General features: G+C 54.1%; 3 protein-coding genes across 4 annotated transcripts in view; 2 read left to right on the top strand and 1 right to left on the bottom strand.

The window, feature by feature from the left end:
• Positions 1-920: 920 nt before the first annotated feature.
• PIERCE1 (piercer of microtubule wall 1) lies at positions 921-5,911 on the bottom strand. Its single transcript, XM_049772820.1, has 6 exons — positions 5,825-5,911; positions 5,650-5,736; positions 4,887-4,992; positions 4,365-4,662; positions 2,752-2,830; positions 921-1,109 (listed from the first exon to the last, which is right to left on the bottom strand). Exons 1-6 carry the CDS (start codon positions 5,909-5,911, stop codon positions 921-923), a joined length of 846 nt encoding a protein of 281 aa, XP_049628777.1.
• MRPS2 (mitochondrial ribosomal protein S2) lies at positions 5,898-8,535 on the top strand. The gene is made up of 4 exons (XM_049774076.1): positions 5,898-5,949; positions 6,036-6,209; positions 6,291-6,420; positions 7,907-8,535. The coding sequence occupies exons 1-4, from the start codon at positions 5,910-5,912 to the stop codon at positions 8,514-8,516; spliced, it is 954 nt and encodes a 317-aa protein (XP_049630033.1). The 5' UTR covers positions 5,898-5,909; the 3' UTR covers positions 8,517-8,535.
• A 10,689-nt stretch (positions 8,536-19,224) lies between these two features.
• RALGDS (ral guanine nucleotide dissociation stimulator) overlaps positions 19,225-27,924 on the top strand; it is a 32,990-nt gene continuing 24,290 nt past the window's right edge. For both annotated transcript variants that reach the window (XM_049774001.1, XM_049774000.1), the window contains exon 1: positions 19,225-19,344. In XM_049774001.1, coding sequence (XP_049629958.1) covers positions 19,327-19,344 — 18 coding nt within the window. In that variant the 5' untranslated portion in view covers positions 19,225-19,326. The remainder of the gene's footprint in view (positions 19,345-27,924) is intronic.

Below are 27,924 nucleotides of genomic sequence, written 5' to 3'. Positions count from 1 at the left end.
CAGGACCCTCCCAGTTATGCTTGGCCACATTATGCTGGCCAGGGGCTGGAAGAGAAACAGTTCAGCCATAAGGCATTTGCCTTGAATGCAGCTGAATGCAGACCTGGGCTCAATTCCTGGCACCCCATATGGTTCCCCAAGGCCTACCAGAAGTGATCTTTGAGTACAGAATTAGGAGGAAGCCCTGAGCACAGCTGGGATGCCCTTCTCACACACACACACACACACACACACACACACACACACACACACACACACACACACACACACACACAGATGGTGCTGGCCAGACAGACCTTGGGGGGTCACAGCCACACCTAGAGGTAATGAGGGAGCAGATGGATATAGTACTGGGGGTTCAACTTGGAGAGGGGACACAAGCTACAAGGAAGTAAGTTCCACAGCAGAAATCAGTCTGGTTGGGGTCAGAGAGATTGTACAATGAGTAGGGTACTTGCTTTGCCTGTAGTTGACCCAGGTTTGATCCCCAGCATCCCATAGGGTTCCCCATCCCGAGCTTGCCAGGAGTAACTCCTGAGTAATAAAGTAACTCCTGAGTGCCATGTATAACCCCTGAGTAACGCCACGTGGACCCCACAAACAAACAACAAGGATCAAAGAAAAATCTCAGTTGGAGAAAGGTCATCAGTAGAAAGGGTTAGCAAAGCCTTGTTCCAAAAATTTCCCTCATCGGGCTAACAGAAAGGCTCATAAAAACAAAATAGGTGGACATTCCTAGGCCTAGGACAAAATGTTGGGTCCCGCAGACCCATGACCCTGTTCCACTAATGAGTCAGGTATTCAGGGCATGGAACTTTTTAATGGAAATACAAGTCAGGAGCATCTTTTCCACATCAGAGATGGGACGTTAGAGAGACAGACGGGTGTCAGGCCCCAGGAATAGAAGCTAAGTCTACAGCTCAGCTGCAGCAGGATGGCTTGTTGCCATTGTAACTGGGGTGGAAATTGAGCCTGTCATCGAAGGTAACAAAGTTGTCGGGACCTGTCACAAAGCTCTTCTCCATGAAGACGTTCAAAGCATTGTTCCGGAACATTCCACCAATCGTGAGCTGTGAAGAAAATTTTCTCGTACTTGGATAAAACACTTGCTGGAAGAGAAAAAAGATCATCGAATGAAGGGATTGCGAGAACATTTCTTTTTTATATTTTGGGGGACTTGCATGAATGGTGCTCAGGAGTACTCATGGTTTGAGCTCTGAGAGTCATACCCTTCCATGGCAGTGCTCAGGGCACTGTGCAGTGCTGGATGTGTGTGTGTGTGTGTGTGTGTGTGAAACCTGAATCCCCTGTATGCCAAGTTTGAGCTTCAACCTCAAGAGCCAGTGACCAGTGGGCAAGCATTTTGGACAAGAAGGATCTACTAAGTAATATTTCTAGCCCCTGCTCTGAACCTTCCCAAAAATGACTTGCTGAGGAGTCAGGAGTGATAGCACAGTAGGGAGGGTGCTTGCCTTGCATGTGGCCAACCCAGGTTTGATCCCGAGCATCCCATAAGTCCCCTGAGTATGCCAGGAGTGATTTCTGAGCACAGAGCCAGGAGGAACACTTGTGTACTGACAGGTGTATCCCAAAACAAACAAACAAACAAAACCCTCTAAATCTCTCCCAGGCAAACAGTGTTTGCAGAAAGACTCATAGAAGGGTTTTCTGGAAAGTTCTGAGCTTCCCTATCACCCCTCCCCTCATCTAAACCACAGCCTCCCTTCCTTGTAACATTTGGGGGTTGTTGAGATAATTACTAATACTCAAGGACTCTGTGCTCAGTTATCACCCCTGGCAGGACTGGGGGACCCTGTGCAATAATGGGTTGGTTATGTGCAAGGCCAGTGCCCTAACCTCTGTGCTATCTCTCTGGCCCTTCCCAGCAATGTGAAGGTACAAAAGCTTTTCTTCTCCATCCCCATCTGCAAGTGAAGGGGTGGCTATAATACATCTGGGCAACAGGCTCAGGAAAATGGGGGGCAGAGGATTAGAAATGTCTCACCACTTCACCTGTCCCCCACCCCCAGGGCTGGTGAGGGGTAAATCAACCAGACAAACTCTGGGAATCTGGGAGTAAAACGAAAACCTGAGCATTCAGGTTTGAGTGCCAGTCTCCCCACAGACAGGCCTAGTCCCCAATGGGGAAGACAAGGACTCAGGCTTCAGGGAAGATGAGCATCAAATGTTCTAGAAACTTCCTAAGTCAGTATTCCCTTCTCATGAACCCAATTCCCCCCATGCAAAGGTCACAATTATCCAGGTCTTTAAAGGGATCAGTATTTTTGGGGGAAAACCCACATCCTCTCCTCCAAATGAGGGGCACAGATATCAGGGGGCTGATCTCCCCACCCTTCCTAGGGCTTTTAGCAGGAGTCTCCTGGTATATGTAGTATGTGTGTGTGAGTGAATGTATGAGAATATGTGAAGATATAAAAGTGAGTGAGATCATGTGAGTGTATGGGTGAATATATGGGTGTGTGAATTGTGAGGGTGTCTGTCGCTGAGCATGAGTCTATGAGCATGATGTGTGGGAGAAGGAGAGTGCATAAATGTGTGTGCAGGTGTGAGAACGTGTGTGAGGGTGGTGTGTGAATGTGTGAGTTGAAGGGGGGAGTACATAAGTGTGACGATGTATGGTGAGTGGGATGTGTGGGGTGTAATGTGTGTATGAGTGCGTGTAAGTATGTGTGGGAGTGGGATGTGTGCACAGGCATGTGCACAGGCAACCCTGTAGATGGGCCCACTTACCGGCATCTCATGCACCGTGGGGGCCTGGCCTCCATAGGTCTGGTTACTGGTACTGTACAGGGACACGGGCTTCTTGCTCCTGTAGACAAGAAACATGCTCTGTGGCCCCACTGACCCGCCAGTCCTGCAGCATCTGGGCACTGCTATGCTGGAGATGCCTGGTGGCTCACTGGTTCTGCCTGTTCTCCTCAGCCTCTTGGCCTTTCCAATGTCACCAGAGCACTGTGGTCCCCTCCCCAGCTGAGTAGGGTATAGATGGGCAGCCCTGTCCTCACCCCTCCCTGGACAAGGCAGCTGGGTACACAGGAACCTTTCTGGGCCTCTGTCTAAGCCCATAGTCACAGTGCCCTCACCTCCGTGTGTAAAGTGCTAAGGTGTTCCTAGGTGGTTGGCAACTCACAGGCAGGGCCAAGGGCATTTCACTTGGGCATCACAACAAGTTGGACTCTTTTTTTTTTTTTGTTGTTTTGTTTTTGGGCCACACCTGGCGGTGCTCAGGGGTTACTCCTGGCTGTCTGCTCAGAATCGGGATTCGAACCAACCACCTTAGGTCCTGGATTGACTGCTTGCAAGGCAAACGCCGCTGTGCTTTCTCTCCGGGCCCAACAAGTTGGACTCTTGTCTGGTGTTCAAAGTTTGTGCCAGTCTGTGCCAGGGTCAGGCCCCACCACAAGTGTTTAGACCCAAGTCTGAAAGCTGTTCTTAGACATGATTCAGACAAGCAAGTTCAGACAAGTTTAGAAAATGTTTGTGGCACAAATTCTGAAATTTCTTGGAACTGGAGAGATTGTACAGCAGGGGAGGGCACTTGCCTTGCATGCAGTAGACCTGGATTCGATCCTGATCTCAGGGCCAGGAGTAACCCCTGAGCATCGCCAAGTGTAGACCCCATGAAATTAAACTTTATGGTTTGAAGGGGAGCTATCCAAAAAAAGCTAAGGAAAGGCTGGTGGGCTGGGGGACCACCCCCCCAAAGCTATACAACCCATTAGGCCAAGCAGGTCAGTGCTCGCATCTGGCAGTGCTCAGATCAGGATCAGGATTCTGTAGTGCCACTGAGCAACTCTGTTCACAGGGCTGTCCTCTGGTCACCACAATTGGAGAAACCAGAGTGTCATCACGGGCAGCCTCAAGTGTGTGTGAGGCCCAGAACAATCTGAGCTGGTCATACCAATTCAGAAATGCCTGCTGGGGACACTTGCTACTACCTTGGAGAAACACCCCCAGGAGGGCCAGGGACGCTGGTGTCCTGCCCAGCTCTTTGCAGAGCCTCAAGCAGCAGAAATAAGGGGGGGGGGGGGCTGCAGCCCAGAACCAGGGGTGTTCTCCAGGTGGTACTAAACCCACAGCTGGGGCCAGCATGGGTTTCCGTGCAGACCCAGTGGCAGGATCCCTGCATACATGAGCCCGCATGATTTATAGATCACCTGTGAACTCTAGATCTTCTGTGAATTATAGATCAGCTATGAATTATAGATCTTTGCGAATTCTAGATCCGCTGTGAACCAACTCAATAAAACACCTTCAGAGATGATCACAGACTGGGGCCAAGGTATTTGCTCCCCCTGCAAGCTTGGAGCCCCCTTGGTGGGGAGCTCCCCTTCCCTCCTTACCTGTAGCCCCGGAAACAGGAGGGATCATTGAACCTGGCAGGCAGGTTCTGGGCCACGCGGTAGTAGTCGCTTGTTTTTCCCTGGGGGTTGGTGATTTCAGACATGGCTGGTACTTGGGGGTTCAGACTGGCCTCTGGTTCCAATTCCAGGCGGTTTCCCCTAGTGTTTGCTTCCACCAGTTTCACACATTCCTGGGGCCCCTCCTCTGACATTCTGCCAGCATCCAGGGGGAGAAAAAGGGTCCGAGGCAGAGGGTCCACCTGGGTCAGGTTAGTTTTGGGTCCTGTTGCTAAGCAACCTGCCGGAGTGGGGGTGGGGGCCCTTAAAGGCGCAGTGTCCCCAAGGCCCTGCCCTCCCCTCTGCTGAGAGATGGGCTTTGAGGACAAGTCAGAGCAGTGGGCTTCAACTTTATACACCTGCCGACCACAAACGACCAGGGCCAGGGCGGTGATTAGAGGGTCGCATCCCCCCAATCCCAGTGTCGTGGGGGAAACAAAATCATGTTTTTCCAAAACCTCTAACCGACTGTCTCAAGAATCTTCAGTGGACCATTGAGCAGAAGGTGGGAAGCACGAAGAGGAGAATAAGCAGGGTGGAGGGGGTGGTGGTGGTCTGGATATATTCCTTCCTGGGGGGGGGGGTGCAAAGAAAAGGGGGCACTCAGCTTCCCTCCCCCCAAACTCAAAAAGTAGTTTCTGGGGGCCAGAGAGATAGCACAGCGGCCTTTGCCTTGCAAGCAGCAGATCCAGGACCTAAGGTGGTTGGTTCGAATCCCGGTGTCCCATATGGTCCCCCGTGCCTGTCAGGAGCTATTTCTGAGCGGATAGCCAGGAGTAACCCCTGAGCACCTGATGTGGCCCAAAAACCAAAAAAAAAAAAAAAAAAAAAAAAAGGAGTTTCTGAACAAATCAAACGCCATATCCTGGAATTTCCCTCAGCCAACGGATGCTTTCCAGTTCTGCAAGCATTGCTTTAAAGCCTACCAAATCCCTGGGTACCCCTGGCCACACACACATCCCAAAGTAGTCACCCCACCCCAATAAAATTCTGAAGGGAGGGTCGATTTGGATTCCGGGTGTGTGAAATCCTAACGCCAATACCGGCTGGAAAACACACACACACACACACACACACACACACACACACACACACACACACACACACACACACACACACACACACACACACACACTCTGGTTGCAGATGCAGAGGGTGGCAGAGACAGGGATCGAACCTCTGAATCTCTGGGGCCTGGCTGTGGGTTCCCATTGTGGGGGAGACCCACCAGACGTCCACCGCCAGTTCCGGAATGCAACTCGGGGTCTGGGGACTTCAGAGGGGGCATCTGGAGCTCAAGACCCGTTTCCAGATCCTTGGTGGCAGCGATTCCAAAAATAGGGGTGCAGGGAGCAAAAGGGGCCTCAATCCAAGGACCTCGGGTCACTTTCAGGGTGCAGTACCTCCTCCTGGCCTGCAGGTGGCATGCGACGGCGAAAAAGACGGTCGGGCCTAGCGCGGCCCTGCCTTGGACCTTCCGGGTCAACCATGGCGCCGGGCTCGGCCTTGCAGCGGCTGCTTTGCACGGGTGAGGCCCGGCGGGCACGGTGCATTCGGGCGGGTGCATGCGGGGGGTTTCAGGGTGCGTGCAATGACTCCCCCATCTCTCTACAGGTCTCCGACCCGCGGCGCTGCGTCTGCGCCCCCTCCCGAGCCTGGCCCAGGGTCCGAGCCGCGGGACGCATGCTTCCCCGGCGTCCAGCGACCCCCAGAACGATGGTGGTAAGGTGGGGCTGGAGGGGATCCCAGGGGCGACCGAGGCCGGTAGCACAAAGCTTGGCTCCGCAGGTAGGTGGACCAGGAGGACCCCCCACCCCCGAGCACCCCGAGGCGCCCTGGAAGGACTGAGTACTCCCCCTCTCGCTCCAGATTTCAGCCGCCTGGTTCTCAGCGAGCCCCTCAAGCACGCAGATTTCTTCAATGTGAAGGAACTGTTTTCCCTGCGCAGCCTCTTCGATGCCCGTGTGCACCTAGGCCACAAAGCCGGCTGCAGACACAGGTAAAAGGGACTCAACACCCCTGGGCTGGTTAATGAGGGTCTGGGTGATCCAGCCCCAGCCCACCACATGTGGACAGACCCCAAGCTCCTGGAGACAGGGATCACTACTAGGAACCAGGCCTGCCGTGCCTGGAACTGAGCAACTGAACACGACAATCTGCAAGAGCAGATTGAGGAGCATTCTAGCATTCTAGGGACTATCAGAGGGGTAGGGGACCCAGGAAAGGCCTGGGACCCAGGAAAGGCCTGCGCCCCAGGGAAGAGGTGGCATGTGCCTGCCCCAGGTCAGGTTGGATGTGGGAACGCAGCAGGAGTGGACACAGTGCTACCCAGCTACGGTGACCAGCACCTAGATGATGGTAACACCCTGTTCCAGTTTGCAGTTAGGAGCAGAAAGGAAGACCGGAGCAATAACACAGCAGGGAATGTGTATTTGCCTTGCATGCGGTTGATCACAGTTCGATCCCTAGCATCCTATATGGTCCCTAGATCACCACCAGGAATGACCCCTGAGTTCAGAGCCAGTAACCCTTGAGCATCACTGGGTGTGGACTCTCCACAAAATTGGCCAGAAAGGATGGCCTTGAAGGGAGCTCTGAGCACCCCCAGATTCCATGATCTAGAAGAGGTGTTGTGGGGATGAGCTGGGCAGAGGGAATGGGGATGCTTTAGACAAGTTTTTCACAAAAGACTAGCCTGAAGGCAGAGAGATAGTATAATAGGCTTGCACACTGCCAACCTGGATTCCATCCCCAGGATGCCATAGTGCCCTCCTAAACTGTCCAGGACTAATCCTGGAGTATCACTGGTGTGGACCCCTCAGAAAACCTAGAAAAATTAAATTTAAAATGACCAGAGAAGGGGCCGGCAAAGTGGCGCTAGAGGTAAGGTATCTGCCTTGCAAGCGCTAGCCAAGGAAAGGACCGCTGTTCGATGCCCCGGAGTCCCATATGGTCCCCCCAAGCCAGGGGCAATTTCTGAGCGATTAGCCAGGAGTAACCCCTGAGCATCAAATGGGTGTGACCCGAAAAAACAAAAATAAAATGACCAGAGAAGTGCCAGAGAAGAGCAAAAGAGTAAACTGGGGTTATAGCCGGGAACCCCAGAGTATCCCACCCACTTGAATTGTAGGAGCCTCTCTAACCCAAGATCTTTGGGACTCCCACCCCAAAAGAACCCAAAGCCTCAAAGATGGTGGTAGTGGGGCCAGAGCACTAGCACAGTGGGAGATTTGTCTTCCACATGACCAGCCTAGGTTTGAGCCCTGATTTTCTTTAGAGTCCCTCAAACACTGCCAGGAGTAAACCCCGAGCACTGCTGAGTGTGACCCTAAGAAAACAAACAAACCAAAAGATAGTGGCAAGGTTGTAAACAGACTGTCACAGACTTTATACTCAGTGACTTCTGGTTGCCCCAAATCCAAGTAGGGTGCCCCAAGAAGGAATGGGCAGCCCAAAAGGCCAACACCTCTGCTCCTTGCACGCAGGTTTATGGAGCCATACATCTTCGGAAGCCGCCTGGACCAGGACATCATAGACCTGGACCAGACAGTTGAACACCTGCAGCTGGCCTTGAACTTCATAGCACATGTGGCCTACCGCGGCGGCATCATCCTATTTGTGAGCCGCAACCGGCAGTTCTGCCACTTGATCGAGAAGACAGCCCAGGCCTGTGGGGAGTACGCTCACACCCGATACTTCAAGGGGGGCCTGCTGACCAACGCCCCACTCCTCCTAGGCCCTGGGGTGCGCCTGCCAGACCTCCTCATCTTCTTGCACACACTTAACAATGTCTTTGAATCACACGTGGCTGTGCGGGACGCAGCCAAGATGAGCATCCCTACCGTGGGCATTGTGGATACCAACTGCAACCCCTCCCTGCTCACCTACCCTGTGCCTGGGAACGACGACTCACCATCTGCAGTCCACCTCTACTGCAGGCTCTTCAGCACGGTCATCAACCGTGCCAAGGAGAAGCGGAAGCAGATGGAGGCGCTCTACAGGCTGCAGGGCCAGGGGCCCCCAGAGCCTCCACCAGCAGCCCCAGTCAGCCCGGACTCTACCCTTCCTCTGGGCTCTTCCCGTGCTCCCCAATAAACCTCCTAAGTTTGGTTTACGCTGGGACCTTTCTTCCCAAAACATGGGCGTTCAAGCACCTGTTAGGGCTGGGCCTTGGGGCACATGCTAGGTGCTGGGCAGCCTGAGGGGCTCAAGAATTACCCCCAGACTGAGAGGCAAGCAGCCTTGTATCCCAGGAGATCTTGGGCCAGATAGAGCTATTCCCCACTTGCTGGTTTCCAGAGCCCTTTGGAGGATAAAGGCATTGGTCAGAGCAGAGCCAGCTGGTAGTAGGGGTCAGTGGAGGCCAATGCCTGTGTGGGGCTCACGTATGCGGGACACATTGTGACCCATCTGGTGCTGGCACTTTACTCTTGGGGATCATGGCCAGTTTGCAAGTTTAGGTGGGGATGGGGGAAAATTTACCCTTACCACCCTTTTAGGCTTTGTTCTGACTCCAGAAACAGGGCTAGTGTTCATTTGAGGGTTCTTCCCGGGAAGAAGGCATTGGACCCATCTTCATGTCTGTCTTACAAGCCTGCAGCCCACGGGAGATGCTGTAGGGTCTAGGACTGGCTGATTTCCTGGACATTAGCACCTGTAGCCTGGGTTCTGGGTTGCCTTAGGACCTTGAGGGATATGGGACCATTGAGGGGGACCTCAGCATAGTTTTTCAGACCTTACAACTATGGGATCAAGCTGGATTTTAGATGTCGGCTCCTGCACCCTTGGAGGAGCTGATCTCACTGTGGAAGCTGCAGCAGAATGGGGTGGAGCAGGGCTCAGAACTCAGGGGATCCAGACTGTTTCTTCAAGTCCCACAGCAAGTTTCAGCTCTGATCCATTTCCTGGGATGCCCCATTTGTCTGCAAGAGGGAGGAAGGAAAAGGAAAAGGAAGGTGTGGGGCTGCTGGGAAAACCTGTGGTCGGTGAGGAAAAGCACCGGACAGTCCACATCCTCTCAGGGCCATCCATTCCATCCATTCTCTCATCCATTCTTGTCCATCCATTCATTCTCCATTCTTTCATCCATTCTCCCATCCACTTGTCCATCCGATCTCAAACCCTCTCTCCATACTCTCCCATCTGTCCACTCTCATCCACTCATCTATCCATTCTCACCTAGGCAACTTGCACAGGCAGGTGGAGCTGAGTCTAAAAGGTGCAAAAGTGATAGAAAAGGTTGGTGAATTGAAGGGTATAAAGTCTGACACCCTGTGTTTTCAATCATGGCCAAGAACACAGGAATTAGGAGACATCAGTGACCCTTGGGAGCCAGAGATAGTACAGTGGGGGTGGATGCTTGACTTGTATGAATCTGACACAGGTTTGACCCCCACATCCAGTATCCCCTGAGCACCACCAGGAGTGATCCTGAGTGCAGAGCCAGGAGTGGCCCCAAAACAAAATACTAGCACCTTGTTGACTTAATTTAGTAAGATCTTAGATACAGGGGCCGGAGAGATAGCGTGGAGGTAAGGCATTTGCCTTGAATGCAGAAGGACCATGGTTCAAAATCCGGAATCCCATATGGTCCCCCGTGCCTGCCAGGAGCAATTTCTGAGCGTGGAGACAGGAGTGACTCCTGAGCGCTGCCAGGTGTGACCCAAAAACAAACAAACACACACAAAAAAAGATCTTGGTGCCAGAGAGATAGCGTTTGCCTTTCATGTAGAAGGATGGTGGTTCAAATCCCGGCATCCCATATGGCCCCCTGTTCCTGCCAGGGGAAATTTCTGAGCATAGAGCCAGGAGTAAACCCTGAGCGCTGCCGCGTAAACAAACAAACAAACAAAAAAGATCTCAGATACAGATTTATACAAAAGCTTCAGTCCTAGGGCCAAAGTGATATAGAGAGGGTGTTCGCCTGGCTTTGATCTTGGGCATCCTATAGGTTCCCCTGAGGTACTCAAGAGTGAACCCTGAACAATGTCAGGAATGTCTCCCCCAAAATATAAAAAACGACTGGGGGGGGGGAAGGCTAGAATTAACTATGTCAGTATTGGAAAAGAAAAAGAATTTGTGTAAAGTTCAAAATTTCAAAACTGCATTACTTTAGATTGCAGACAGTGGACCAGCACCAAACACACAGATGGACAGAAGTAACAGGAATGCAGCAAAGACAAGAGGAAGGGAATTGAACAGAAACCAGCAAGACATACTGAAAATGACTGGAATAAGCAATAGGCTCAGGTCAATGGAACTGATAAGAAACCAGCAACATAGAAATAAATGAAGCTGGGCCGGGAGAGATAGCACAGCGGTGTTTGCCTTGCAAGCAGCCGATCCAGGACCAAAGGTGGTTGGTTCGAATCCCGGTGTTCCATATGGTCCCCCGTGCCTGCCAGGAGCTATTTCTGAGCAGACAGCCAGGAGTAACCCCTGAGCAACGCCGGGTGTGGTCCAAAAATTAAAAAAAAAAGAAAAGAAAAGAAAAGAAAGAAATGAAACTCAGATCAGTGGAAATGACAGGAAATTGTGTGAAGGATAGACATCCACAAGCATGGAATGTTCAGGTGTCCCCCTTGTGATGATAGGTGTCTCCTGTGCAGGTGATGAAGTGAGACACCAGCTCCAGGTCCTTCCCATAGGAGCACTGTGGTGGGTTCCCTGGGAAGACATGAGTCTGCACACATCTGTTCTTCCAGGAGGTGTCGTCAGTGTCTCAGACTTCAGGGTTCCTACAGTGCAGCCCAAGGGGACAGGGAGCACCCTCCTAGCACTAGAACCTCTGATGGGGAAGCTGCTAGTCTTTTGGGGACAAAGAGTCCCCACTCTGGATGCCTTGAATGCAACCCCATGAGACCCCCAAGTCCTCAGGTATCTCCAGATACCCAGCCCCTCACCAGCTGGTCACCCTTGCAAAGCCCTAGACCCCAGCCTGGTTCCCGCCTTGGTAGCAGTGGAGGGGAATTGCCCTCTGTAGGGGACCTGAGGAGAGGGGGAGTCCAAAACCTCTCCTCCTGTTCCCCCCAGGAATCCCTGAGCTGAGGTCACCTGGGCCAGGTTTGCAAGCTGATCTGTACAGGTCTAGGCCTTCTTTGATGGGGAGGCCTCACCCAGGAGCTGGGGCTTTACTCTGTGAACCCAGATCTCTGTGCACATGTAGAGCAGAGCAGCACCCACCTGTCTAGGTGGGGTACCCTGAGATTCAGAGTACAGTTGATACAAAACTGGGGAGGTGGGACATACACCCTGAGAATCAGAGATGCAGTAGCACAGAACGGGGGGGGGGGGGGAGGGGGCTGGGATACACACATGAACAGCTACTCTGCAATTTTATGTTGCACATATTTGCACATACATGTAACAATACACACATTCACTTAAACTTGCACATAGAACAACACATTCACACACAACACGCATACCACACTCACTTTTTTGTTGTTGTTTGTTTTGGTGCCACACCTGGAAGCAGCTAGCTCTCCTGGCTCTGCACTCAGTAATCGATTCTGGCAAGCTCAGGGAACCATATGGGAACCTAAGGATAGAACCCGAGCTCATCCTGGGTCAGTTGCATACAAGGCAAATGCTCTACCACTGTGCTATCGCTCCAGCCCCACACACATTTTAATGCACACACATGCTCACACTATACTCATACACACATACTTCATACAAGCACACAAACAAACTGCACACATATATACTCACACATGCACACACACTCTCAGGCATACTCATGGGAAAGGAGGTGCGTGCAGGCCTAGGCCAGCCGGATGTCCTATCATCTCCTGTGCCAGAGTCCACAGCCTGGGAAGTCAGGAGATGTTGGGGAGAGGGGCTGAGAGGCCGGTCCTCAAAGTTCCCAGGCAGCCTGGAAAGGATAGGCTCTGGGCTTCAGCACCCCTACTCTGGGCACCTGGACACACAGATTATGTCTCCTGATCCCCACAAACCAGGGTGCATAATGGCATGACACGTGGGACCCTTTAGCAGGGAGTGGGAGGGAAGTCATTCAATGGCTGGGAATTCTTGGTGTGCTCTGACAATGGAGGGCCCCAAGCAAAGGATACTGGTGTCTGCTCCTGGAACCAGGTCTTCTGCAGTGGACAGCAGCATGCTGGGTAGCTTTGTGATTCCAGATGTCACAGGAAAAGCCTCTGTCTCCCACAAGTTCCAGGAACCTCATCCAAGTTCAGGAGTCCCCAGTACCACTTATCTCCCCAGACCTCCATACCCAATCCCAAGAAAGGTGGTGGTCCACTGAGCTCAGAAAGAGTCTGAGGACACCTTTGAGGCTATTTGTATCTTTACCATCAGGAAACCAGAACTCCTAAGCCCCCAGAGACAGGGTGTGGCACATGATCAGAAAAGGCACTGTCTGGGGCTAGAGCCATGCTTCTCAAATAGTGGGGCGCCCGCAAGGCTCCATAAAGGGGGGCGCGTTTGACCTCGGCAAACACTGTCATAACAAGCTAAGCCCCGTGTTTATGTCTCTGGATGTCTTTGGAGCTGAGAGTTGCTATGTCCTGCTTCAAACCCCCCTTCGAAAAGCTATGCATTGCAAACGTGCTCATTGTAGCCATTAATCCAGACATCACCTCTGATTTAAAAAATCAGCTCAAATTATTTTATATATTTTTGTTTTGTAGGTTCAAGTGTTTTTTCTATTTTACATAATATGTTTATTTAAACACCATGATCACAAACATGCTTGTAGTTTGATTTCAGTTTATGAAAAGAACACCTCTCTTCCCCAGTGCAACATTTTTTTCCACGAATGTCCCCAATATCCCTCCTCCCCCACATGCCACATGCATGTATTTGAGACAGGCATTCTACTTCTCTCACTCATTACCACTGTCATGATAGTTGTTAGCAAAGTTATTTCTCTAACTGCACTCACCACACTTTGTGGTAAGCTTTATATAGTGGGGCAGTTCTTCCAGCTCTCATCTCTATTGTCTCTGGGCATTATTACAATAATGTCTTTTATTTATCTTAAATCCACAAATTAGTGAGATTATTTTATATCTATCTCTCTCTCCCTCTGACATATTTCACTGAGCATAATAGTTCCCATCCATGTATAGAAAAATTTCATGACTTCATATCAAGTGTTTTTTATTTTATTTATTTATTTATTTATTTATTTATTTATTTTGGTGTTTGGGCCACACCCGGCATTGCTCAGAGGTTACTCCTGGCTGTCTGCTCAGAAATAGTTCCTGGCAGGTACGGGGGACCATATGGGACACCGGGATTCGAACCAACCACCTTTGGTCCTGGATTGGCTGCTTGCAAGGCAAACGCCGCTGTGCTATCTCTCCGGGCCCTCAAGTGTTTTTTTAATAAAGATACTATTTACAGTTGTGCGGGGGGCACAAATTTTTTTTTCTTCCTCCTAGGGGTGCTTGACAGAAAATAATTGAAAAGCACTGGGCTAGAGCAGTAGTACAGTGGGGAAGACGCTGCCGGGCACAGAGGTGGCCCAGGGTTCAATCAGTGGCATCCCATAGGGTCCCCTGAATCTATAGAAGTGATTCTTGAGTCCTGAGCACTAGTGAGTGTGGCCCCAAAACAAAACAAAACAACCCCCCCCAAAAAAAAACAAAAAGCAAGATGCTGTGAGAGGTGGGGGTTGGGAGATCCCTGTGGGGCCTCATATTAGCTGGTGACTCAGAGCCAGGCTCTGAGCCTCAGTTTCCCCATCTGTAAAGTAGAGAAATGCTTTCTGGGTTGTGGGCTGTTGTATGGCATTCTGACCTAAATTCCACTTTGTTTTTTTAATTTATTGATTGATTGATTTGGGGGCCACAACCAGCATCGCTCATGGGTTACTTCTAGGTTTGCACTCAGAAATTGCCCCTGGCTGGCTCGGGGGACCATCTGGAATGCTGGGAATTCAACCAGATCCCTCCCAGTTTGGTCACATGCAAGGCAAACAAACGCCTCACCGCTGTGCTATCTCTCCGGCCCCCTAAGTTCCACTTTTTGGGGTACGCTACAGTGGTGCTGAGTGCAATAGTGATACCTGGACAGTACCCCAGAGGAAATGTGAGCCCACATAGGCAGCTGAAGGTGGGGGTGGTCGCTGATGTGGGTGTGGTTTTACTGGTGGGCATGATTTGCTATCGGCTTGTTAATGGTCATATTTGTTTGGGGGGGGACGGTTTATTTGATGGGCGGGGCGCGTGGAAAGGGCGGTTACGGTGGGCGTGGCTTGTGAGTGGGCGTGGCGGCGCGTGGCCGGCAGATAACGGTAATAGGTAACTGGCAACTGGCCAATCCTCCATGATATTCCTGCATATTGCATCTCATCCCTGTATCTTGGAGTCTGTGGTGAGCTTAACCCCAACTTTTCCTAGAGCCTGCCCTGTCCTTCATGTGCAGGGGTGAATCTATACTGGGTGGGGGACAGTCACACACACCCTACACCTCACCGATGGCCTTCTGGGGGGAAGCACTCCAAGAAGGAAAAGTCCTGGTCCTGTTGGGCTGCCTGAGCCCTAAGCCAGGGCTTCCCCGCGTCTAGTGGACACAGCAGAACCAGGCCCAAATGCTGTCTGCCCCAGTGCTTTGCCACAGTGGGCTCAGGTTGGCTGGGGGGCCTGGGTTTTTGCGTGCTGGTGGGCACCATGGCGGGGGCAGTATAGTGAACATGCCTTAGGGATCCCTCCCCACCGCTACACATTCAAGCAGCTCTCTCCCTGCAAATCCTAAACCTGCCAAGACCCCTAAATTCCTCCCTCCTCTTGAGGTGTCCCCTGTTCCCAGTTCTTAGTAGCCAACTCTGCTTCTTTTTATTTTTATTTTTATTTTTTTTTGGGGGGGGGCACAACTGGTGGCTCTCAGGTGTTACTCCTGGCTATGCGCTCAGAAATCACTCCTGACTCAGGGATATGGGATACCAGGGATCAAACCTGCAAACGTCCTGGGTCAGCCAGGTGCAAGGCAAACACCTTACCACTGTGCTATCACTCCGGCCCCCTAAACTCTGCTTCTCTTTCTTTTTGCCTGATACTTGTTTTTTCTCTCTCTCTCTAGCCTTTCCCAGGAGTTCCACTTGACCTCACCTCACCCCCCTCTCGTTGCTGAAGCCCTCCCTTCCCCCCTTCTCCCAGGCCCTGATATTACTGATATTACGGGTGAGTATATAAAAGACCTGGAAGTGAGAGGACCACCCCCCCCCCAATCTAGGGCGTGTTCACTGTTTCTACAGCTGCCACTCCTCACAGGCTAGGCCTTGACAGCTGGCTGCCTGTGTCCTACACACCCTCTGCTGCCCCTTGCCCAGGAATCTTGGCAGAAATGGGGGCCCCAGGAGGTGGGGAGATGGAACTATGTTTAAAGGCACTTTGTCAGCAGAACCTTGGCTCTTGGTGTCCAATTCGTATAACATGTATGATTTCAAAGTTGCAACACATGGGGTGCAAAATATCCATCTAGGACTTCAGGGTCTGGGCTGGGCGCAGGGGGAGTTAGAGCAAGCTGCTCAGCCCTGAATCTCTCTAGCTCTCAGGACTCTGGTTCTCCAACTGGTTCTCTAACCCCAACTCAGAGAATAACACACACACACACACACACACACACACACACACACACGAACACACGCACCACATTGGGCAGCCAGTGGGGATTTCACAGCTGGACATTTATTCAAAACAATCTCTCTCCTCCACTTAGAATCCCAATCTGTGAGCTACTATCTCAGTTAACAGAGACATTAGGACAGTGAATCACCGTTAGGCATTCGCTGGTTACAGGCAGAGCAGAGACTGGGGGATTTTAAAGTGCCCAGTTGTACCAGTTTCCAATTCCACTTTTATCCATATTGCCCTCGGTATGGCATAGACCCTAACCAGGGGTCTCAAACTCAATTTACCTGGGGGCCGCAGGAGGCAAAGTTGGGGTGATACTTGACTGCAAAGTCAGTAGTAAGCCTTGAACATTGGGGTGTGTGACCCAAACAACTAAAACAAAAACAAAACAAAACAAAACAAAAGATTCCTCTAGGGCAGGGCCACAAAATGTTGTACAGAGGGCCGTTTATGGCCTGTGGGCCTCGAGTTTGAGACCCCTGCAACTGTTGAGTTCTATTTTTTCCCATGGTATTGGGTGCGCTGTAATCCTGCAGCAGAGTGTGCCCTGAGAGGAGATGTCCATGGCAGATGGGCCTCCTTAGCCATCACCAGCACCACCACTGAGATGGAGACATGACCTTTTTTTTTTTTTAATTTTTTAGTTTTAATTATGAAAACAATGATGCAAAGAGGACAAAGTAAAGTTACAGTGAAAGGACAATCGCACATAAAAGAATTCTCAGAAGAAATCCCCTTGCTGATGCCTAAATATTGAACTTATAGTCAAAAACATTAAGAAAAATAAGGTAGAACCCATGTACAATTACTTTGTCCACAAGTCCCCAGATTGTAGTACATTATAACATTTCTTAGCAGTACACAAAGCAACCTAAAGCCATGAGATTCATGTGACTCCTTAAACATTGAAGGCATAGTATTTTTTAATATTTTTATGCACATGCATATTTTTTTTTTTTTTTTTTTTGGTTTTTGGGCCATACCCTGTGACGCTCAGGGGTTACTCCTGGCTATGCGCTCAGAAGTTGCTCCTGGCTTCTTGGGGGACCATATGGGACGCCGGGGGATCGAACCGCGGTCTGTCCTAGGCTAGCGCAGGCAAGGCAGGCACCTTACCTCCAGCGCCACCGCCCGGCCCCGCACATGCATATTAGTTTAAGTTAACATCAAAAATTTAAGAGGTTTTGTTTTTTGTTTTTTTTTTGGGGGGGGGCCACGAGTCCTGGGCATTTCCTTTGTCCACAGTTCATGGGCAGTGTCCAGTCTTGCCCTCCCTGTTTAGAGGGTTCAGGGCAATTTCTTTTTCTTTTCTTAGCTTTTTGGGCCACACCTGGTGACACTCAGGGGTTACTCCTGACTATGAGCTCAGTAATCGCTCCTGGCCTGGGGGACTGTACTACCCTGGGCACCTTGCACCTGTCACAGTCCACCACCAGCACTTAGCCAAGGGCCTGGGCCAGCAAATTTCCGCTTATGCCCTGCTGCCTACCTTGAAATCAGGCTTCCCTGTCCCATTACCCAGGACAATTCCTGGGGACTTATTCCTGACTACCTCCTCCAGGCAGCCCTCCTTGATGGGGCCCCCTTCACCATTCAGTGACCCCATACATTCTCAGTCCCAGGCCCTTGCTCTCCTGCTGCCTCTTTTTGTAGTTGTCCAGCCCCATGAGAGTGCGTGTTGACAATTATTGGACATGTTTCTTGTGGAGACTGAACCCCAAGAGACTTCCAATTTGTGGAATGACCTATGAAAGTGTTGAAGGTAGAGGAATCAAGGCTTAACACATCTGGGGGTGGGATGGGCCAAAGGGGAACTGGATCGGGGCACAGTGACTGGGTCAGAACCCCCGGAAGCATGTCAGGGTGGGTGGAAGCAAACACCAGCACAGCCCCTCACTATACACTGGGTCCACTGAAGCCCTGGATGGATCTCACACAGGAAAAGGTAATGAAACATTTGCACCTTACTACTTTAACTTGCTGAGAACCCCCCTCGCTCAGTGCATTCTGGGGCAATTCAGAATCCCCCTCCTCGGTGCCCAGAACCAAGACAGACTGGAGCTGTTGTAACCAGCATTCAGACCACAGCATGGCGGGTCACACACTGACCATGGCTCAGAGTCTGTCTCCTGCATGGAAAATGGGGGTTCATGACCCTGACCTGGGGGTCGTGTGAGAGTTACGGTAAGAGAAACAAGGTCTCAGAGGATGAGCAAGCCTGAGGTTGGACAGGCCACCTAACAGAGAACATCAAACAGAGAAAACTGTCACCAGGTAAAATGGTGGAGGAAGGCGTGCAGGAGGAAGAGGCAACTGGGCAACCGCATGTCCCATTGTCCTTGGCTCCAGCTGAAGATCCTCCTCCAGCAGTGGCAGTGTCCAGGGTGTATATTTGAATTGAGGAGTCACTCAGGGCTTACTCCCTTCTCTGGCTCAGGAATACTCATAGGGGACCATATGAGATTCTGGGGATGGGGATCAAACCTGTGCAAAGACAATGCCCTCCCTCTGAGCTATTACTCTGGCCCCCGGGGTGTATATTTGAGGTTCCAATGTCCCCAGGTCTTCCCAGACACCCTTCCCCCAGATCCCCTAGGTGGAAGTGGGCTTAGGAGGCCCAGGAAAATGTCTGGAGACATTGGCAACTGGAAGCAAAGCAGGAGAGCACGGGGTGATCAACGTGAAGGCTGGGGCTGACTTAGGGAGAGCTCCCCCAATATGGTCTGCGCCCCTAGCTCGTTCCACACTTGCTGGCATTTGGCGAGACCGGGGCGGAGGAGGCCTGGCACAAACGGGAGCAGAGCGTAGCTGGAGCCCAGCAGTCTAGCTGGGACGGGGCGGGACCAGACACGACAGGGGCGTGACCAAGAGTTGGTGGGCGTGGCCTGGAATCAAGCAGGGCGTGGCCTGGAGCGACAGTCTAGCACTGGGCGGGCCCAGACACGAGCGGAGGGGCGTGGCCAGGAGAAGGAGCGGGACCTGTCAGATCAGAGGGCGTGGCCAGGATGACAGGTTGGGCGTGGCCTCCGCTGTCCCCGCCCCCGGCCGGGCTGAGCCCCCGGAGCCCGGGCTGCACGGAGACGCGGGGCCCGAGCGGCCGGCAGCGCGGCGCGGCACGGCGCAGACAATGGGCACGCTGGAGCGGGCGACGGAGCCGCGGGCCCGGCGGGGACGGGAGGAGGCCGCGCCATGAGCCCCGCCGCCGGCCGAGGCCTCCCTGCGCCGCGTGTGGCCCGAGGCCAAGGGCCTCCGCGAGCCCCGGGCCCCGCCCTGCGGCCGGCGATGCACTGCCAGGGCTGAGGATGATGGTTGATTGCCAGGTGAGTGCCCGGCCCGCCCGGCCCTGCCCTTGCTGGGCAGTGAGGAACGACCACAAGCACCCCATCCAACGCCCATCGCCCGCGGGGGTCCGCTTATGCAAGTTCCCGCTTACCAGCCCGGCCTTGCACAAAGGGGAAACTGAGGCAGGGAGAGGCGGGGGGGGCCTCCTGCGGGACCCCAGGAGAGGTGGGCGATGGAGGAGATGATTTCGGCCGCAGGCCTGGGCTTCCTTGGGAAAGGAGGCTCTCACCTCCTGGGGAGCTCGCCCGACCCTGGGATTTTGAGATTTGGGGGGACCCTCTCCCCATTGGCCCACACCGGGTTCACAGGTGGGACGGCTCAGAGCGGGTTGACTAGAGGAAGGGAGGACCTGGAGGCAGTCCTGGGCCAGCCTGGATGTCCTGTTCTCGCCAGAGCCCACAGCCCTGGGTGGGGGGAGTCAGGAGATGCCAGGGGTTGGGTGGTGGTGGTGAGTGGCTGGTCCCCAAAGTTCCTGGACACACCTCAGGTGGGTGGCCTGGAAAGGACAAGCTCTAGGCTTCTGTACCCCATACTCTGAGCACCTGGACACGGGCTGTTTCTCCTTTACCCCCCCCCCACACACACAAATCAGGGTGCTAATGGCATGACACCTGGGGCCCCCTAATGTGGGGGGGGGGGAGTCTTGCAGGCTGAGAGAGCTGCCTGGCTTGTACACTTATCCTTGGATATGCTCCAGCAAGGGGGTGGGGGAAGCCGAGGTCACTGGGACCAGGTCTGCAGGGGCGTGGGGCAGCATGCTGGGCAGCTCCTCCGTCACAGGGTCAAAAGCACCCCTGTGGATACCGCTGGGTCCTCTTTGCAACCAAAGAGGTCCTGGCCCTGCCCTGGCTGGGAGATGAGACCTCCAGAGAAAATTGAAGCCCAGAGCGCGGGAGGGAGATGAGGGATGAGGAAGTCTCCGCTCCCCCGGGCCCACTGCCCGCAGGCCCTGCCTCTTTGCCTTCTGGGGGCCCCGGGGAGCTGCTACCTTGACTACCCCCCAAACAAAGGGGTGTGTTTTGTTTTCTGGTTCCTGCGGGAGGCTGCAATGCCAGCGCTGGCCACCTGGAGGCGAGCAGCGCCCACTGTGCTCTCCACCTGCCTCGGAACACCTGCAGCAGAAAGTGGCCCAGGGCTCACCCGGGCGCCCCCACCTATGGCCACACACACCCTTACCCTTGGCCTTCCAGACCAGAGATGGACTCTGTCCCTTCAGCTCCGTGGACCCTGCACCTGCATCAAACTGGGAGGACAGGACCCACCTGGGCACGTGCACATGCACACCCTTGCCAACTTGTGACCTGAGAGGACGGGGGCAAGGGGAGGAGAACACAGAACTAGTGCTGAGCAGGTGTTCTGGAGGCCAGGCCCTGGGGGTGTCCCAATCCTGCAGACAACAACATTCACTGTGACCAGAAAGACAGGAGGAGCTGTTGTGCATGTCTATAGGCTTATGCGGGGGACCCACTACAGTTTTGGGGGGCAGAAGGGACAGTGTCCAGAAAGGAGGGGAGAAAAGGGAAGGGGGCAGGGCCAGACCCATCTGTGCCTTCAGGCTGCATGGCAACCCCTATCCCTGGGTCAGCTTCTCCAGGGAGCTGGGTGGATGTTGGTAGGTGCAGGTAAGACATAGTTTGCAGCACTCAGGCCCCCCCCACGCACATTCCCAGATCAACATGTTCCCTAAGCCATGTGGCCTTGTTTGGGGCAGATCCTGGCTTCCAGGGCTGTTAGTCAAGGAGGGCCTGTGGGTGATCACTCTCAGAAGCAGCTGGGCAACACAGTGCCCTTTGCCTCTGCTGGTTCTGTGGGTAGGACTCATCCATGCCACTGTTCCACCTTCTCCCTGCTGACTCTAGATTCTAAGTACCAAGGGGTCCCCACTAGGGTTTGTGCCATCTGCCTTTCACTTAACCCCCCACCCCCACTCTGGGTGCTGGGTGTGACTCTATCTTGAGCACAGATCCTGCGTGGATCCGGGCTCCAGCCTCACCAGTCTGTGCGTCACCGTCTGTGCGCCCTCCCACAGGGCCACACCCCTGGGTGCCAGGTGGCAGCTTTGAGACACCTGATGGCATCTCTGGATTGGAGATGCCAGAACAGCCCAAAGGGCAGGGGGACTCTGGGAAAACACATTAGATGTCCAGGAAGAATGTGACCTAAATGGCAGGAGCCCCCCCCCCCCCCCCGTGGCAGTGGGTGAGGACATGGATGCTTCCAAATGGCCATCCTATGGCCACCATGCTCCACTGTTCCCTCACGCCAAACAGCACCCCCCAACATTGCTGTGCCCCACAGCTGAGGTCTGTCTCTGAATCAGTGAATACTTGGGGTTCCCTCAGAGAGCCCCATGGGCATGCAGGGCAGGCACAGAAGGACATTCTAGTAGGAGACACCTCTGTCCAAAACCCTGACTTCCAACCTTATGGCAGGCCAGTGGCTGGAGTTCTGTGAGGCATATGGAGTACAGTGGATTGCTGGTTTAGCTTCCTGGGCTGCTAGAACAGTCCATGAACTGGGTCTTACCTGCTAAAGAACTCCCCCTTCTCCAAAGCTGACCCTGGGTGGGCCAGAGCAATAGTACAGTGAAGAGGCTGTTTGTCTTGTACGAGCTGACTCGAGTTTGAGTCTCGACATCTCATGTGGTCCCCTGAGCCTAACAGAAGTAACTCCTGAGCACAGAGCCAGGAGTAACCCTGAGGACTGTTGGGTGTGGTGCAAAAACCAAAACCAAAACAAATGGAAAAAAAAAAGCTGATCTGGTGGGGGTAGGTCTGGACAGCAGGGGTCGCTGTGTCCTCCTTGGAGCTGCTAGGGGTCCCTAGGTCTGAGACACTGAGCAATGCCCAGGCTGAGCCAGGCATCTTAGTTTCAAGGGCAAAGATCAATGCTGGGCATCGTGCAAAATAGAGACCAGGAAAGTGTCCCATGCCCAGTTGGGGTTGATGGACAGCCCATCGTGGGCACACTGCCTGCACATACTTGCCTGCAGGAAGGCTCTGGGTGGATGGCAGGGGCTTTTCTATGGCCAGGCTGTGTTCTGTGGTGGGAACCAGCATTATGCACTGCTGCCCGCCAGCCGGACCTTCTCTGCAACTCTGGGGCATCAGCACATGGACCAAAGTGTTAGGTTGAGGGCTGAGTGGGGATCGCAGCCTGGAGTGACCTGGGCCCTGGGCTGCAGTGGATTCCCACCAGTCTTTCTTGGGAACCTCTGGGGCACTGGGGCTGCTGGGTGAAGGGTGTGGGGGTCACCAAGTCCTGCAGGGTCCAGGTCTGGAGCAGGTGGGGCCCCTGTTTGGATCTGGGAGCTGGGGACGTGAGCAGGTCCACATAACCATGTTTGTGTTAGGGCAGGGGCACCAAGGACTGGGACGATCCCGTTGGGTTAGAGGATGTGGGGGGGGCGGGCAGGGCTGGGCAGGTAGGAGCAGGTGGCGGTTAGGGGTGCAGACGTAAACAGTGCTGCCACCCTTCCCTCCACCCCTACTAATCATAGCCCTGGGCTCTTCCCCCTGTTCTTGGGGTCTTGAGTCTGAGGCTCAGTCTGGTCCCTGCAGAGTAGGGCCCCAACCAGGGGGTGAGGGTGGGGCAAGCAGCTGGGCCCTAGGTCTGCTCCCAGCCAAGGTGAGGGCAGGAGTAGGGAGGAGCCCAGGCCCCCTAAAACTGCTCAGCAGAAGGGAGGGTTCCCATGGCAACCGGATGTTGCTTGGCAACCACAGGCCCCCAAAATACTTGCCTGCAGGAAGGCTCTGGTGGATGGCAGGGGCTTTTCTATGGCCAGTGTGTGACCCTCACTGCCTGACGCTGCAGTTCCTCTACTGGTTTTCCCCTCAGTTACACCCACTGCCACCTTCCTGGGCACCCACCTGGTGGTGGCTGTTGGGCTGGCACAGTGCCAGGAGGCAGAGGGCATCATGGGCGGGTTTCCAGGGACTGGTTTTAGTGGGGGCTGGGGGCATCCTGTGTGTGTCACTTCTGGCCCTCACCCTACCACCAGGAACCCCGAAGGACAAGAAAAGGGGGTGTCCCACTGGGTGACCCCATGGGTTAGCTCTTCCTGATTCCCCACCTGAGGTCCCTTTGCCCTGCACTTGTGTGTTCCCTGTTCAGGACACATAAACACCCCATAATGGGCACAGACGCCCATGTTCCCTGATGTGGCTATGGACAAGGTGTTTATTGCAGGTGTCCACACGGGTGCTGAGTCCAAACTGGGCACGGCTGACCTATCCAGGGTTTTGTCCTAGATGGGGGTGTCTAGCAGGCAGGAGGTGCCTGAAGGTCTGGGATGGATAGTCCCTGTGTCCTCCCCACACCCCCTTGTCTTTCGGACAGAATTTTCCTCCATGCTGCCTGTGCTGGGCCTCCGTGGGGGGGCTTTAGATTGTTCTGGGGCCCCACTCTCATCTGGTTCGGGACGAAGAGGTTGGGGAGAGCAAAGATAATTGTAGAAAAGTGCAATGAGCTTTCAGGTGCCCCCCCCCCCACAAGACTCCAATGTTCATGTCAATACAGGTGTTCGAGGTGAACCACAGCCCTACTGGCCAAGACAGCCAGGGTGCGGGAGAGAGCCCCCGCACCCTTGGCTCCAGCATGGGTATATATGAGGATCTGAGGTGCTGTTTACCTTGTATAGCCCCAAGACAGGTTAGGAGCCACGCCTCTGGGCAGAGTCTGGGCTGAGCCCCATCCCATGTTCACCCAGAGGGGTAGGTGGGAGGTTGGGGGGATGAAGCCCCTGGGGCCACCGGGTGATGGGAATCAGTCCTGCACCTGCTCCTGCCCCACCCCTGGACTGACCTCTCTTGCCCTCTCCCCAGGGACTGGTTTGCTAGAGGTCAGGACTGGCTGGAGGTCAGCAGGAGGGGAAGGGGGCAGGGGAGTCAGTCCAGCGGGTACTCCCACCTGCACGGGGATCTCAACTGTGGCTCAGGCTGAGGGCGGGCAAAGAAAGCACCTGGACAGGCTGCCAGAAAGGCCAGGTGACCCCACAGTGGCGCAGACTGGAGGCTTGACTGCTTCAACCCTTCCCAGGCACATGCTGGGGACCCTCGGTTATTGTGGGTGGGAAACAAGGATCATGACCTGGGGAACACCCCTACACTCCCTTCTGGAGACCTAGACCCTGCCTGTGTGGTCAGTGGCCCCAGGACCCCCTGGCTCCTGGGGTTTGAATGGCCTTGGGGAAACAGGGGAAGCAGGCTTTGGGGGCTGGGTGAGGGCTGAGTGCCAGGCCCCAGCATCAGTGCTCTCACACTACAGTGCTCGGGGCTCCAACAGCTCTGCAGCTCACCCCTGCCAGCCCACTGTGACCTGGGTGCCCCCTAACTGTCCTATTTGGGCACTTCCCACCTGCAAGGAACCTGGGGTGCAGGCTATGCATCCAAGCTCCTGGGCTGTGAGGTGTGGTGTGTGGTGTGGGCAGACTGAGGTCTCAGTGCCTTGAAGGAAACGGTGCCCTGATGCATTGGCAGTGGTGGGCAGATACCTGGGTAGGACTGGGGTGCTGGTGGGGGTCTGTGTGTGGGATGGGGCATCCTGAGTGGGGTGGGGGTCCTGCATGGATTTGGGACACATGTATGGAATGAGGTTCCCCGAGTGGAGTGGGGTACCCTTGCATCTCTGCGCACTCAGACAAAGTGGGAAGGTGTCCCTTCATGTTAAACTTAATGTAAACTTAAGGTGTCCCTTAAGTTTAATGGTTGATAAGGCTGCCAGCTTCCAGATGAGGGGTTTTTGGGGTGCTACTCCATTCCATTCCCCACTCCATGGGGGACAGGCCAGACTGGGAGAAGCAGACACACTGCAGGAATCCCCAAAAGAGTGGAGATGGTGAAAGGAGATCCATGCTGGGGGTACATGCATGGGAGTTGGGGAGTCCCGACCCTGTGTGGGGAGGCACCAAGGAAGGAGCAAAGTCCAGGTGACTGTTGGTGAGGGCAGGAGGATGGCTCTTGGCACCATCACTCACTCCACTCACTCGGGGCACCGAGGCGGGCATTGGCCTGGCCCCGCCTGGCACTTCCTTGCAGAAGCAGAGCTGTGGGAATGGGGGCAGCAGGCACCAGCCCCACCGTCTCCAGGCAGCCTGCTGGAGACCCAGAGCTTGCCAGGGGCCAGGCCAAGTCAGGAGGTGCCTCTGAAAGGGCAGCCGGGCTTCCCAGGCCCCGCAGCGGGCCCCGGCGGGTGGTGGCACCGGGCACCAAGTGTCCCTGGCACTCTCGGCACTCTCCTCACCACAAGGGCCTGTTTGTCCCTGTGCCCCTGGGCCTGAAGCCCCAGGTGCTGGGCCCTGCTGGAAACTCACAGGGGCCTGACTGAGATGGGGAGGGGGTGTCCCAAGGATATACCCACCCATTCAGGGGCAGACCCTCTTCCAGAGCTGATCACAAGTTTTATGGTTTTGTTTTTGTGTTGGGGCCACACCCTACGGCACTCTGGAGTTACTCCTGGCTCTGCACTTAGGAATTATTCCTGGTGGGCTTGGGGAACCATATGGGATGTTAGGGATCAAACCTGGGTTGGCTACATGCAATACAAATGTCCTCCCTGTTGGGCTAATCATTCTGGCCCCAGTTTTGTTTTGTATTGTTTTGTTGTTTGCTTGGGGGCTTTTTTGGTCTTTAGTTTTGGTATTGGTTTTTGGGTCCCACCCAGCAATGCTTAGGGTTTACTTCTGACTAGGGGCTGACTCCCAGCTCTGTGCTCAGGGATCACCCCTGGCAAACTTTGGGAATCATATAGGATGCCAGGGACCAAACTTGAGTCAGACATGTGCAGTGCCTTCCCTGCTGTCCTTTCAGGCCTGGTTGTAGGAAGTTTCGAGAGAGGAAAACCCTCTCTCGACATGGGGGGAAATCCCATCTGCCAAGTCCCACATCCAAGTCCGCTCTCCAGTTTCTGGGAACCCCACCCCCACCCCAACTCGCTGATCACTTTCAGTTAAGAGGGTTGACTGCCCTGCTCCTGCCCACATTCTGGCCCGCCTGGTTTGGCCTGCCTGTATTCCCCACAGCTCCTTGTTCCTCCTGGCTGCATCTTCCAGGAAGCTTTCTGGGTGATTTCTTGGAAGGGTGAGGATTTCGGGTCAGGAATTGTGAGGCTGGAGGGCATCCCTTCAGCTGTGGGGTGTTGAGTACCTGCTCTGTGCCAGTTGTGGTGTGTTGTGTGACATCGCTTTGTGTCGGGGCCTGTTCCTGGAGCAGAACTGCCTTGCAGCACCTGCTTTCACGCCTGAGGCAAAGCCTGCCTGCCCGCCTGCCAGCGGCAGCATCTACACTACAGAATCCTGACTGAGGTACCGGAGTGATAGCACAGCAGAAAGTCTTTTGCCCCTTGCGCTCGGACAACAAACCCGGGTTTGATCCCGGCATCCCATCTGGTCCCCTGAGCCTGCCAGGAGCAATTTCTGATCACAGAGCCAGTAGAAACCCCTGAACACTGCTGGGTGTGCCACAAAAACATAAAAACAAAAACAGAGGCCCAGAGAGATAGCACAGCCGATCCAGGACCAAAGGTGGTTGGTTCGAATCCCGGTGTCCCCTATGGTCCCAATCCCGGTGTCCCATATGGACCCCGTGCCTGCCAGGAGCTATTTCTGAGCAGACAGCCAGGAGTAACCCCTGAACACCACCGGTTGTGACCCAAAAACAAACAAACAAACAAACCAAAAAACAGAATCCTGACCCAGTCTGTCTGTTCCTTCCCTGAAAAGTAAACACCACTCATACCCCCGCCCCAGGAAATCTGCTAAAAGCAAACATTGGAGTCCTCATTGCATTTGAGGCAGGCCACTGTGTTCCCCAATCATTCCAGCCCCTCAGGTGGACAGTGTCATCCACCTCGTCCATATGTACATAATTGCGTGTACCCACACAGATGTACTCCTGGTACCTACAAGTGTCCTTGTATGCGCAGCCCTAGGACAGCATTTCCCGCAGGAGTCCAGGGCTGCCTAACGGGGTGTTTGGTGAACTGTGACCTCACCCAGCAGTGACCCAGCCAGATCCCCACTTGGCTTCTGCCGTGATATCCCAGCACTGCCCGATTTGGCTGGGCACAAGGCCACGGGAGCTCCGTGCCAGGACCCGCTTCTTGGTTGCGAGCATATCAGATTGGTGTGTGGAGGAGGTAGCGGCCAGCGGGGAGTCCCCTCCCAGGTCCCCAGGTTTGCTCAGCCTGGAGCAGGCAAAGGGCTTCCCCATGTGAGCTTGTGGTTTCTGAATCACTGTAAGACGCCCCCATAAAACAGGGGCCTGCCCACAGTCAACCACAGAGAAGAAGGGTTTGACCTCCACTTGGGAATGTCAGTGAGGGGCCACACACAGTAGCCCCAGGGCTGGCTCCCTAAATCCGTCTACACACCAGTCACACAAGGTGTAACATCCACACAATGGCCAATGTTGGAAATCCTGGGGGTCCTTACTCTAGCTTCAGTCGGGGGTTGACCAGCCAGGGTCACCAGAGCTGGTCGCACAAGAGAGACAGACTCCCCTCCTCCTCTCCACACACTCGTGACCTTGACTTCAGGCTGCCCTGGGGGGCCAGACAATGGC

The sequence above is a fragment of the Suncus etruscus genome, chromosome 5 (genome assembly GCF_024139225.1).
Source record: "Suncus etruscus isolate mSunEtr1 chromosome 5, mSunEtr1.pri.cur, whole genome shotgun sequence".
Classification (NCBI taxonomy): domain Eukaryota; kingdom Metazoa; phylum Chordata; class Mammalia; order Eulipotyphla; family Soricidae; genus Suncus; species Suncus etruscus.
The sequence above is the reverse complement of the archived record's forward strand: the minus strand, read 5'-3'. Positions and strand labels throughout refer to the sequence as shown.

Coding starts and splice junctions, on each gene's coding strand:
- MRPS2 (XM_049774076.1), top strand. CDS start 5,910: ATGGCGCCGGGCTCGGCCTTGCAGCGGCTGCTTTGCACGG. Junction 5,950..6,035: donor GCAGCGGCTGCTTTGCACGG/GTGAGGCCCGGC, acceptor ATCTCTCTACAG/GTCTCCGACCCGCGGCGCTG. Junction 6,421..7,906: donor AAAGCCGGCTGCAGACACAG/GTAAAAGGGACT, acceptor CCTTGCACGCAG/GTTTATGGAGCCATACATCT.
- PIERCE1 (XM_049772820.1), bottom strand. CDS start 5,911: ATGGTTGACCCGGAAGGTCCAAGGCAGGGCCGCGCTAGGCCCGACCGT. Junction 5,737..5,824: donor CACCTGCAGGCCAGGAGGAG/GTACTGCACCCT, acceptor GCTGCCACCAAG/GATCTGGAAACGGGTCTTGA. Junction 4,993..5,649: donor GAACTGGCGGTGGACGTCTG/GTGGGTCTCCCC, acceptor CCCCCCCCCCAG/GAAGGAATATATCCAGACCA.